Here is a 13467-nt window from a genome sequence, read left to right on the forward strand (position 1 = left end):
GAGCATTTGCCTGCAGACTCAAGGGTCCCAGGTTTGATTCCGGTTAAGGGCATGTACCTTGGTTGCAGGCACACACCCAGTAGGGAGTGTGCAGGAAGCAGCTGATCGATGTTTCTCTCTCATCGATGTTTCTAACTCTCTATCCCTCTCTGTGAAAAATCAATAAAATATATTTAAAAAACTAAAACAAAACATCGACAAGAGAAAAACATCAATCAGCTGCCTCCTGCATGCCCCCAACTGGGGATTAAGTCTGCAACTAAGATACATGCCCTTGCCCGGAATCAAACCCGGAACTCTTCAGTCCACAGGCCAAGGCTCTATGCACTGAGCCAAACCAGCTAGGGCTACAGGGATTTTCATAAAACCCTCCTAAAAATCTCAGTGCCCTTTAATGGGACTATTAAGTATGAAAAATAGGACTTTAGGTGCAAAGTGACAAGCTTTGGGGCTGACTCTGCCCCCTTCGGTAGGCTATGCACACAGATTGTCCTGTGTGACAGAAAAAGCCCGTGTCCCCTTTCCATAATTTTGCAAGTTATTAAGTTGGCTCTTCATATTCCTAAGCCTGGGCACTGACCAGGGTAGGGAATGGGGTGGGGACTCAAGACTCAGGGTCAACAATGCACAGAACTTTTGCTGCCTTGTTACCAATACCAAGGTGACCAATTTTATGGATTCTCAGTAAGAAAGCTGGGGGCCACTGGGTGGTAGCATGCAGTGCTCAGAGCTGCCTGTAGATGGCGGACCAGTTCACTAATGTACCTAATTCAGAAAAGCACAAATTGAATTCAGCTCCTTCTTGATTCCTCCAGAATGAAGAATGATAAGGGAGTTTGGGCTCCTGGCAGGCAGTACTCAGTATCCCCAAGGGAAGCGGTTCCATCCCAGGTCCTACCAGCCGAATAACACAATAAGCAGTGTAGATGTTTCAATGGCTTTATTAAATCTTTCTGGGGGTGGCAGTACCTCACAGCTGGAGATGGAAAGGAAGCTGTGGTTTCAGTACGGGTCATTAAAGGGGTACAGAGGGTGTCCTGCATCTCTTGGGACCCTCTTCCCATCCACCTGGAAAAAGAGACAGACATATGACCCTATTAGGAGATAATATTTCAAAGACGCAGGGCATCTTTTCCCAAAACTTCCTGACCCTCACTTGTGTACAGCATGATGCCAAATGTCAGTAACAGGGCCCCAGTTTCATAGAATGCCACAGTATCAACAGCATTCCCACTAAACCCATAACCTGGTACATAAAGTTTGCAGTCTCAGCTGGGAAGGAACTACTTATTTCCTTATGTGCAATAGGCTTCAACCCAACTTCAAGCCCTCTAAGAAGGCCAAGCATGCCTGTAGGCTCCCCTCATTTGTATCATTTACTAAGATTTTTCTATGTGTCAGGAACTAGAATCATTTTGAAAATAGGAAGCTTAGGCTTGGAGAAGTTAAATAACATCTAGCTTACAAGATATAGAAAAGCAAGACTGGGACTCACTTGTTATATTTCTTATCCCTGAGCCACTATTTCCCCCCAAACTGAACAAAAAGAGCCCACTGTGTCCAGGGCAGTAATCCTACCAACAACCATTCTGCCTCTCTGATCAGCAATGTTGAGGCCAGGCTCGGGTCAGAATCCTGCTCCAAATCTAACATTCACCGGCTCTGGGGGTGTGAAACATACTCACTGTAAGCATGGGCACGATGTATCGCCAATTTTTATTCAGGGAATCTAGCTGCTTCATCTCTTCTGGACTAAAGGTGAAGTCAAAAACCTGGGGATGGGTAGTAGAGGTCAGGAAAGCCAGCTTTGTGAGTGAAAGTCGGGGTTCCAGAACACTGCCTTCTTAGCCTGGCAGAGTTGGGGCCAGACTGTGTCCCAAAGGCCTAAAGACAGGAGACCCATCACCAAGTACCTGGATGTTCTCAAGGATACGGGAAGGCGTGATACTCTTAGGGATGGAGATCACTTTTCGTTGGACCTGCCACCTGCGATGGGGGATTAAGGTAGATGAGGAAGAGGAGTCAGTACTCATAAGTATTGTTTTGTCTTCCATGCAGCCTTTTCTTTAAGCTCCTGAGCCCCGCTGGAATGGGGAACATGATTCAGAGTGGCCTCTCCCAGATCACATGGCAAGAGCCTCAGCCTCATCTAGGCACTTGGATAAGGAACCCCTACACCAGTGGTTCTCAACCTTCTGGCCCTTTAAATACAGTTCCTCATGTTGTGACCCAACCATAAAATTTTTTTCGTTGCTACTTCATAACTGTAATGTTGCTACTGTTATGAATTGTAATGTAAATATCTGATACGCAGGATGGTCTTAGGCGACCCCTGTGAAAGGGTCGTTTGACCGCCAAAGGGGTCACGACCCACAGGTTGAGAACCGCTGAAACCCTTACCTCCCAACCCAAGAGCCCTTTCTCTGAACTGACCTTCTTTCCCCAAGATTGCCCTCACCTGAGCAAGATCTGTGCTGGAGACCGGCCATACTTTTCAGCCAGTGCCAGGACCACTGGCTCCTCAAGCAGGACAGGCTCATTAGGATCACGCCAAGCTCGATCAGAGGAGCCCAGAGGGCTGTAAGCAGTCACCTCCAGGCCGCGTGCTTGGCAGTGAGCAACCAGCTCGTGCTGAGCCAGATATGGGTGGCATTCCACCTGAGCCAAGAAATAACCCATCACCATGGGGTGGCGACATCCAGCTTGCCTGGCTGTGCCATCCGGACCAACATGCACTGCTGACCCCCCTACTTCCCTTCAGTCCTCTTTTATCACTGTTTTCCACTGTCCATTTCATTCTTGTCCCACACTTCAGTGTCCTTCTTTATGTAGAGGAGGCCTACACCAACATTTCTGACAACTTGCTAGCCATCTCCATGAAGTAGACCCATTATCTGCTCACTCATGCTCTTGCACATACACCTCCTCCCCAAACAACTGACCTGCTATGCTGTGCTCACCTGCAGGACAGCTGGGCGCACAGAGGCCACACTGAGAAGATCATCAATCTGCCGACTGCTGAAGTTGGACAGGCCCAGCGCCCGCACCAGCCCCTTAGCCACCAGTGCCTCCAGAGCCTTCCAGGTCTCCTTGTAGTCAATGAAGTCATAGCGGATAGTCCCATCAGCATTCTTAGGAAAAGGGTCGTCTCCCCGCCTGAGTGAAAGACAGCCTCTCAAGAGTGGGCACAAATGCCAGGCTTCTGCCTTACCTGCCCATCCAGCCACTCTATGTCCCATACTCCAAGCCCAGAAAGGCGAAAGCATGGTTTTACACCCTTCCAGATCATGACCCAGGTGTTTACCCTATATGGAATGGCCATTTCCCCTCTTCTTCTTCCCAGGGGCAGGTTATATCTCCTCTTCTCTAGGAAGGCTTCCTTATTGTCTTCCTCCTCAAAGAGTTGCATGCTCTTGCAGCCTTCTTCTGGCACAGGGCACAGAGCAGATGGCAGTCCCTCTCATACCCTCGGCTAGAACTTACTATTTACTTCAACCTGGGCCTAGTTCAGCAGGAGCCAGTACCTTTTCTGAATGAATACAGGGAGCAGAACCCCTCATGCATACCCTAAGATAGAAGCCACGTGAGGCTGCACTCCTTTTTCTGTAGTTAAAATTCCTGGATGCTGAAGCAGAAAGGGCTGAGTTCCCACGCCAAGTTCCTCAGCCTGCCATACACATAGTGTTCCTATCCTGCTCCGCTACTGTGACTTCCGATAAGTTACTAACATGACTGACTCCCCCAACCCCTAATTCCCTGGATAAAGACACTGGCAAAGCTCACTCAAAGGCATAAGGCCAGTGTATCAGGTACAGGTCCAAATACTCCAGCTGGAGGTCAGCCAGTGTCTTCCGGAGGGCAGACTCCACATCCTTGGGGTGGTGCTTAGTGTTCCACAGCTTGGAAGTCACAAACAGCTCCTCCCGAGACATCGCCTGGTGCAGGAAGCAGGGCCCATAATGAGAAGAGCCAATGGGCACCCAGTCTTACCCACCCTCACCTCTGGGAGAGGAATTAGAAGGGAGCTGATGCCAGTCCCCTCCAGCCAGGCCTCAGTCCACTCCCCACCCCCCACCTCTTAGATCTCTCATCCCATCCCTCTGTAGCCCTAGTCCTCACCTTGCCAGGCCCCACAGTCTCCTTCAAGGCCTCCCCAATCTCAGTCTCATTGCCGTAGATAGCAGCACAATCAATGTGGCGGTAGCCTACGCTCAGGGCATACTTAACAGCTGCTTTTACCTGCCAGGTGAGAGAAGCAGAGGGATTCAGCTGTTAGTCTGGGCCAGAAACTGCCCTCTGGAAGGTCACTGGTGGTGGGAGGGGGCAGGAACATACCACTGCAGTCATCCATGCAGTGGGGGAGAGACGATGGAAGATGGTTCTAGTCTAGGGGAAGGGGCCAGACCCTCAAATCCTTTGTCCCCATCCCAGAAACCTCCAAAGCTCCTTCCTACCCAACAATCTCAGCAGTGCCCAGCACAAAACTAACGTGTTCCTAGCTACCTGCTCAGAAGACGAATACATTGACAGGGGGCAGAAGTATAGGTCATGGAGACAGGTCCCCTACCCTGAGGAGCTGGTTAGGGAAACATGATACACAGGTAAATATTCCTAGGCCAAGGCCATTCTGAGAGAGACACTCAGGGAGCCATATAACCAAGCACGCTCTGGGGAATGAGGCAAGCAAAAGAGGTGATGGGGGAGAAAATTAAGGAAATAGAGATGTGAGATGGAAGCTTGGCCCAGAGTCTCCTGCCAGAAGAGAAAAAAGGTGGTATGAAGTAGGAGGCCAGGTCCAGTTAATTTGCTAAAAACTCGACTAGAAACATGGCATCAGAAGCAGAACCAGATGCCAGGTCCTTGGCATTTAAGATCCCCATCTAGGTGTAGCTCTTACTATCCAGACATATTCCCCAATCCCAGGCCCTACCCCTGCTGCTTCATTCTACCCGCCTCCTTGTTGGCCCTGGCTCTGACCTCCACCCCTTGCCTTCATCTAGCTGCTGCCATGTCAGTGCCTGCCTGGAGCACAAAGGCCCCAGCTCCACAGTCCTAGGCAACTATAGGAAGGAAATCAAAGGCGAAAAAAGGCAGAGTCACCCTACCGCACCACAAACACTAGCCAAAATCTCAGAGAGAAGAAGAGGCTGTTCTTGTTGCCCGAGCCCCTCCCAAACTTAATCCCCAAACTTCTCCAAACTCTGACTCAGATGACCTAGGAACAATGGCATAGGCTGGGGAGATGCCCAACACTAGGTGGATGCTGAATTTCTAGCTGTCGATCCCAGGAAAGTGGGTCTTCATTCCCAAGCCCCCCGTGGCTGGAAGGGTTTACATTTGGGGTCATTAAACTCCAGTTCATAGTGGCCTTTTGTTTTTTGGGAGCCCTGAGCTATGAACAATTTTTATATTTTTAAATGGTTACATAAGTACATAATCACCTCCATTTTGCAATCTGTCCAACAAAATCTAAATTGTTAACCATCTGGTTCATCAAGAAAAAGTTTGCCCTGGCCAGCATGGCTCAGTGTTTGAGAATCAACCTATGAACCAGAAGGTAACAGTTCATTTCCTGGTCAGGGCACACGCCCAGGCTGCAGGCTCAGTTCCCAGTGTGGGGTGTGCAGGAGGCAGCCAATCAATTATTCCTTCTCATCTCATCATTGATGTTTCTATCTCTCTCCCCCTCTCCCTGCCTCTCTGAAATCAAATTTTTTATATATATATATATATATATTTTTTTTTTAAAGAAAAAGTTTGCACCCTAGCAGGTTTGGCTCCCCAGCCTTGGTTGGGTTGCGTGCAGGAGGAAACCAATCGATGTCTCTCTCTCACATTGATGTTTTCCTTTCTCTCTTCCCCTCCCTTCCACCCTCTCTCTGAAAATCAGTGGAAAAATATCCTCGGGCCCTAGCCGGTTTGTTTCAGTGGATAGAGCATCAGCCTGCAGACTAAAAGGTCCCAAGTTCGATTCCGGCCAAAAGCGTATGCCTGGGTTGCGGACTCATTCCTCATTGTGGGGTGTGCAGGAGGCAGCCGATTAGTGATTCTCTCTCATAATTGATGTTTCTATCTCTCTCTCCCTCGAAATCAATATAAATATATATATTTAAAAAAAATAATCTCTCTCTCTCTCTTTCCCCTTGGGTGAGGATTAACAAAAAAAGCTTGTTAACCCTTGGTCTTGACCTAGTTATTCTTCAAACCCTGACTGATACCTTCTGTGTGACTACCTCTGGAATGAGAGAGGCCCAGCCCTCAAGGAGCCCAATGATGATCAGATCACAGCACAAGGTGATGACATATTAGGGGTCAGCAACAGGCCAGATACAGAGGGGTCCCACATCTGCCAAAGGATTGTGTCGATCCAGTTAGGGAAAGGGTTCTTTCCTATGACCTTTGCCCTGCTGACCCTCTCAGCCCCTCCTCTGAGTTAGCTAGGTAGGCTAAGGCTATGTTACCAGACTCTTCTTCCCTAGTTTTTCCCACTGCCCTCCAGGCTCATTCCACTTTAAGTGGAGTATAGGCATGGGGCTGCTAGGGAAAATGCAGGGACTCTCTCCCAAATACTGCCTTTTCCCTAGCAGCGGTGCCGGAAGCCCTCCTCCTCTTCCCCCAACCCTCACCTGGCCAGGATTGCTCTTCCAGGTGCCCAGTCCAATCAGGGGCATCTTCTGCCCAGTGTGCAGGAGGACACAGGAAGCCGCCATTGCCTCCTGAAACAGAAATGGGAAGAGAATGATGTGGGGATTAGTGCTGCTTGGGCTTCAAGACTCCTGTAAATCATGGATGAGAAAGGAGGCACAGAGGTGATGAGAACAAACTTGTGATTGTGTGTATATGCCCAGAAGCAACCAAAGCCAGTAGCTCCTTAACAAACATTAACCAGACCACCGGCCTGGCTGCCCTTCCTTTCACCAGGCTAAAGGTCTGTGTTAAAGAGCTCCAATACCTAAAAACAAAGGCAGGGTGGCTCTCTCCAGAAGTGCCCAGCCTTGACTACATAAGGTCTCAAGCCAGTGTAAGACAGGCAAGCCATTATGAGTCAATATGAGATGGGGTGACAGAACAGGCTCAGGAAAGGGTTACTTCTCTGAGGATGAACTGAACATTCCCAGGAGTTTGTCAGAACGACAGAGACTCTCTGAGTTCCTCTCATAGAGGTCTGATACGCCATGCTGCTAGGCCTGAGTGGGCTCTTACAAGGGAAGTATAATATTTTATAGATGAAAAAACAGGCATAGAGAGATCAAGTTATTTGCCCCAAATCAACAGCTAAGTGGCAGAGCCAAGGATCCAGGAACTGATGGGAAAAGGCAGGTAAACACAGACCTATAAAATATATGTGCTGCCCTAACCGGTTTGGCTCAGTGGATAGAGCGTCAGCCTGTGGACTCAAGGGTCCCAGGTTCGATTCCGGTCAAGGGCATGTACCTTGGTTGCAGGCACATCCCCAGTAGGGAGTGTGCAGGAGGCAGCTGATCGATGTTTCTAACTATCCCTCTCCCTTCCTCTCTGTAAAAAATCAATAAAATATATCTAAAAATATATATATATATGTGCTGATAGTAAACAATGTACATACAACGTGCTACAGAAAGCAAGTGACTTCTGCAGGGCAAGAACCAGGGAATACTGACATGGGCTTTTAAGAATGAGTTAAATTTTCCCTGGAGTCAGGGGGAAGAGTCTTTCCAGGAAGGTGAATTAGACACAGGATTTCAGTGCAGCAGACAGCAAAAAATTTCAGATGCAAGAAAATTTCCAACTGAACAAAAGCAGGTGGGTGATTGGAGCAACCCCTTTGAAGAGCTATGAAAATCAGAAGTTTCCAAATGGCTCTAGAATGAATACTCATTCAGTCAGCAAATGATGAATATTCTAAGCCTTGTGCTAGGCTCAGATATTCAAATAGAATCCCTGCCCACTTGGAGCTTATGGCCTGGTGGAGGAGGGGGGAGGGCAGATGATATGGGTGCAATATATAAGAAATATGACCAAAATCTGCACAAGTGCTATAAGAAAAGAGTACGCTGGCTAGGATGGCTTCTTGAAAGTGCTGAGTCAAGTCCTAATGAATAGAAGTCATCTGAGCGAAAGGGGAAGGAGAAAGAATGCTTACCCCCAAAGTAAATAAGGTAGAAAGCTTTTCATTTGATCTCATTAGTACTATAAGTATCACTCTCTCAGGATTGATTTCATTGTTAGCAATACCTTTAAATATAACCTTTGTTTCCAAGTTCTGAAAGGACATCAAGAATATTGTTGTTGCCCAGCTGGTGTGGCTTGGAGGTTGAGTGTCGACCCATGAACCAAGAGGTCACTAGTTCAATTCTTGGTCAGGGCACATGCTCAGGTTGCAGGCTCAATCCCCAGTAGGGGGTGTGCAGGAGGCAGCAGATCAATGATCCTCTCTCATCATTATGTTTCTATCTCTCTTTCCCTCTCCCTTCCTCTCTCTGAAATCAATAAAAAAATTTTTAAAAATATAGGCACTTCTGCCATAGCCAGTTTGGCTCAGTGGGAAGAGCGTCGGCCTGCGGACTGAAGGGTCCCAGGTTCGATTCCAGTCAAGGGGCACATGCCTGAGTTGTGGGTTCAATCCCCAGTATAGGGTGAGCAGGAAGCAGCCAATCAATGATTCTTTCTCATCAACCGAAGGATTTGTATGCATGCATATAAGAATAACCAATGGACACGAGACACTGGGGGGTAGGGGAGGCTGGGGGAATGTCAAGGGGGGGAAAAAAAGAGACATATGCAATACTCTTTGTAATACTTTAAGAAATAAAACAAAATTAAAAAAAAAAAATGATTCTCTCTCATCATTGATGTTTCTCTCCCTCTCCCTTCCTCTCTGAAATCAATAAAAATATAGTTTAAAATGACCACTTAAATTGACACATTTCATTTTAAAATATTGTAAACGAGAATCTTAAAAGTTAACTGACATAAGCTTATACAAAGAAAAAAGTTTACACTCATAGAGAAGTGCCTATATTTATTTTTTTGCTTTCTTTCTTTTTTTTAATTTTATTTTTATTGATTTCAGAGAGGAAGGGAGAAAAAGAGAGAGATAGAAACATCAATGATGAGAGAGAATCACTGATTGCCTGCCTCCTGCACATCCCCTACTAGGGATTGAGCCCGCAACCCAGGCATGTGCCCTTGACCGGAATCAAACTTGGGACCCTTCAGTCCACAGGCTGACACTATATACACTGAGCCAAACCAGCAAGGGCAATAAAAACATTTAAAAAAAAAGATTATGGTAAAGCAGGTAATAAGGGATGTTGTGTGTACAACTTACATACCAAAACTGTCTTTCCTAATACTTCTGACTCAGGAAGAATTTTACAGTCCGTCTAGCACAGTGATTCCCAACCTTCTGACCCTTTAAATACAGTTCCTCATGTTGTGACCCAACCGTAAAATTATTTTCGTTGCTACTTCATAACTGTAATGTTGCTACTGTTATGAATCGTAATGTAAATATCTGATATGCAGGATGGTCTTAGGCGACTCCTGTGAAAGGGTCGTTCGACAGCCAAAGGGGTCGCGACCCACAGGTTGAGAACCGATGGTCTAGCACCATGATGGTGAACCTTTTGAGCTTGGCGTGTCAGCATTTTGAAAAACCCTAACTTAACTCTGGTGCTGTGTCACATACAGAAATTTTTTGATCTTTGCAACCATAGTAAAACAAAGATTTCTATTTTTTATATTTATTTTATATATTTAAATGCCATTTAACAAAGAAAAATCAACCAAAAAAATGAGTTCGCATGTCACCTCTGACATGTGTCATAGGTTCGCCATCACTGGTCTAGCACAGCCAGTTATGGAGACCACTTCTTTCTGCTAAAACAAGAATTGTCAATCTGGGAAGCAAACCAAAGATTGCTGAGAGCAATTCTCTGTTACCAGACTTCCCAGGGATCAGGCAAGTATGCCTGGAGTCCACAGGAGGAACTAGCTTCCCATTTAACATCAGAGTCTGTGGCTGATTCGCTGGGCTTGATCCCCAAACAAGTGACCTGTTGGCCTAAGATTTCCCAGCACACAGGGGAGGGCTCTGAAATTACAACTGGGCTGAGAGCTTGAACAAAAACCATACTTAAGGGTAAAAGGAAGAAGAAACTCGATGCTTGCTTCTTTTGTTGGTGAAACTGAAAACCAAAAGCTCTGAGGCTTGGGAGTGGAGTGGGGGGAGATCATGGAGGTAGGAAGACCTAACAAAGATCTGCAAAGAACAAAGAAGTAAATGGAGGGGCCCCAGCAGAAGACGGATGTTTTCCTCTAGGACAGGAAGTCATCCTCTTCCAGTTATTGACTTCCTCATCTTCTGCCCGAGGCAACAGCTTTCCAGCCTAGCCCTGCATGAACAGGCTCTGAGCCTGTCGGGAACTGCCTCACTGGACCTCGGCAGCACTCAGAAACCCTCATGTTATATTGGGAGAGGTTCTAAATGTTCAAGAGAGAGAAGCTGTGTATGTCTGAGGAGATGTGGAAGAGGGTAGCATCGGGAGTCAGGTTTTATTCGAACTTACGTTCTTTCACACTGGGGTTCAGTCTTCCCTTCTCAAAGGAGGGCTCTACAGTTGCTGGCTGGATGTGGGGACCTAGAAAACACAGGAAAAAGAAGAAGCAGTATTTGGATGAGTGTTCCATTTATGGGCCTCTCCTCAGCCTCCCATAAATGTTGGTGTCCCTCGAGATTCTGTCCCCAGTCCTCTTCTCACTCCCTAGTGGAGCTCATGTCTTCAGCTATCAACTTAAGTACTCATTCTTCCCACCCCAGTTCTGTATATTCAACTCCCTCTGTTAATCTCCACAAGTGTGTCCTACCGGTATCTGAGACGCAACATGTCCAAACTGTACTTGTCAAATCCAGCAGCAGAGCACAGAGAAAACAATTCAAGGTCTGGGGTTCCACAGACCTGGGTTTGAATCTCAGCCCCATCTTGTGAAGAGATACTATATCTAAAGCACTTTACACAGTGCCTTCCCCATGATCTTTCTGTATATTTTTTTCTCAACAGGGACTCAGGCCCTTAGTGAGAAAACAAACCAGGCAACATGCTACTTTTGAGAAGCATGTCTACAATTTCATAGAAAGGCCAGATCTCCTGGAAAAAATCGTGTTAGTGAGCAAACAAAATGGAAGATAGCAACTAAAACTTATTGAGCATCTAATATGTGTGTCAAACTCTTTAAAAGCTTCATCTCATTTAATTCACTGGGTCTTTAAAAAGCCACCTAAATAAAGTATTTCAGTTCATTTGAAGTATTTTTAAGCATTATCAGATTATGATTTTGATAGGTGACGGGGAAGAGAGCATATCTTCTCCTGTACTTCTAATAAGCCAGCATATATATGTAACGGTGACCAAGATTTGGTCTAGGTGGCCAGGTTAAAAAAAAACCTGTTAATACTTGTATATATAAAGAAAGATATTATTTGCTCTAAACTATAATATAAAACCTTAAACTACAATAACACTTCACATACTTCTTGATGTGAAAAAAAACAACTTTAAACAATATATTTCCTAAATCTTTCGCCAGTCAATCCATGGTTACCTCTGCTGCCACTGCTCTAGTTCTGACCACCCCTACCTGCACCAGGGATCTCGCTGCTTCCAGTGTGGCCCCTCTCCCCACAATCCATTCACTTCATCTGACCATGTGACTCCCAGGTTCAAACTCTTCCAGCAGCTCTCTCCTACCCAGGACAAAGTCCAGACTCCTTAGTACTGTATACCCTTCCTAACCTGGCTCCCACAGTCCTCATTTTTCCTCCTCATTTCGGACTCCATGTTTCTGAGTTTGCAGAGTGAGCCACCACTTACCTGACTCCAGGTCTCTGCATACTTTCCTTCCCCAAGTCCCAATCTTACCTGGCTAATTGCTGCTCATCCTTCAGCTAGCACTTTAAACTTCTGGCTCCTTCCATGTACTGACAGCTAGTGCACACAGCTGTCTGTTTATGTAAGTTTCTTCCCACAAACCTGGGTACTCCTTAAGGTCAGCGTCTGTCATCTGTCTGAACCCCTCACTCCTAGGCTGTCCGCTATACACACACACACACACACACACACACACACAAACACATACACACAGAGGCAAAGGGGAGAGATCTTGACAGCTGGGTATTTGAGAAAGTCACTGCCTTCTTCCTTGCCCTTCTTGGGTACCTGGAAAGACTCATCTCTGGAAAATATCAAAGAACTTTACTATCTCTGTCCCCCACCCCCCAATAAAATCCCAAGGGCTCCAGAGAGAATGCTATCAAGATTACTCCTGTACACACACACACACAAACAAACAAAAAACAAACTGAGACTGTGGGGAAAATAACAGGCCTGATCAGAACCATAAAGCCTCTGTTAAGGTAGGCCCTGCAGCCCTGCGTACGGTCAAACTGAAGGGAAGAGTTCATACCAGCCCCATCCGGTGAAGGTTCAGATTCGAGTCTCACTGTAGCAGAGCTCTGAGGCAACCAGAAAGCCCGCCCTGGCTTCCCCAAACCCAAGGCAGGTGCCTAAGCAAGCAAACTGTAACCCCTCCTCTGCTACTTTTGAGAAGCATGCGTACAATTTCATAGAAAGGCCAGATCTCCTGGAAAAAATCGTGTTAGTGAGCAAACAAAATGGAAGATGGCAACTAAAACTTACTGAGCACCTAATATGTCCCGAACTCTTTAAAAGCTTTATCTCATTAATTCTTCCTACAGTTCTGATGTAGGAACTCGTTTTACCACTGAGGAAGATGAGGTCCAGAGAAACAGAACGTATTCAAGACCGCACAGCGGCCGAAACCGGTTTGGCTCAGTGGATGGAGCGTGGGCCTGCGGACTGAGGGGTCCCAGGTTCGATTCCGGTCAAGGGCATGTGCCTGGGTTGCGGGCACATCTCCGATTGGGGATGTGCAGGAGGCGGCTGGTCGATGTTTCTCTCTCATCGATGTTTCTGACTCTCTATCTCTCTCCCTTCCTCTCTGTAAAAAATCAATAAAATATATTTAGAAAAAAAAAAAGACCGCACAGCGAATAAGAGGAAGAGTTCAGATCTGAAACCAAGGCTGGCCCCGCCAGAACCTGCGCTCTCCACTCCGTCCAGCGGCGGACACCTCTGCAGTGCAGGATCAAGGCCAACACCTCCGTAAGGAAGATGGGGCCTCAGCTCACCCTCGCACGAGCGCTGAGCGGGAAGAAGGTGGTATAATCTCGGCTCCGTCCTGGGCCCAGCTAGGGATCCAATGAGCCTCGGCTTCCGGGACTGGAGGGCTGCAAGGGAAGTCCGCCTGATGGAGAAGGCAGGGACCCGGTCCCAGTCTGACCGAACTCCTCCCAGAGGAGGGGCGAGGGCTGGGCATGCTGCCTCTCTAACGGCGGTGGACCCCGCCCCAGCCCCAAGGAGGGACTTGGGGGTGGAGAGCTGGGAGCCCGCGCCATCGCCTCCTCGG

At 47.1% G+C, this 13467-nt stretch overlaps 1 protein-coding gene across 4 annotated transcripts; it reads right to left on the minus strand.

Annotated features, from left to right (window-relative positions):
• Positions 1 to 923: 923 nt before the first annotated feature.
• On the minus strand, positions 924 to 13467 carry AKR1A1 (aldo-keto reductase family 1 member A1). 4 transcript variants are annotated; one of them, XM_036350970.1, is made up of 10 exons: positions 13100 to 13467; positions 10551 to 10622; positions 6627 to 6716; positions 4120 to 4239; positions 3784 to 3935; positions 2961 to 3156; positions 2459 to 2658; positions 1914 to 1986; positions 1686 to 1772; positions 924 to 1068 (listed from the first exon to the last, which is right to left on the minus strand). In XM_036350970.1, exons 3-10 carry the CDS (start codon positions 6708 to 6710, stop codon positions 1003 to 1005), a joined length of 978 nt encoding a protein of 325 aa, XP_036206863.1. In that variant the 5' UTR covers positions 6711 to 6716; positions 10551 to 10622; positions 13100 to 13467; the 3' UTR covers positions 924 to 1002. The 4 variants fall into 4 exon arrangements, with proteins under 4 accessions (XP_036206863.1, XP_036206862.1, XP_036206864.1 ...); XM_036350969.1 differs by having other exon boundaries at positions 13190 to 13466; XM_036350971.1 differs by lacking the exon at positions 13100 to 13467 and adding an exon at positions 12761 to 12813.

Source organism: Myotis myotis, unplaced genomic scaffold (assembly GCF_014108235.1).
Source record: "Myotis myotis isolate mMyoMyo1 unplaced genomic scaffold, mMyoMyo1.p scaffold_m19_p_2, whole genome shotgun sequence".
Taxonomy (NCBI): domain Eukaryota; kingdom Metazoa; phylum Chordata; class Mammalia; order Chiroptera; family Vespertilionidae; genus Myotis; species Myotis myotis.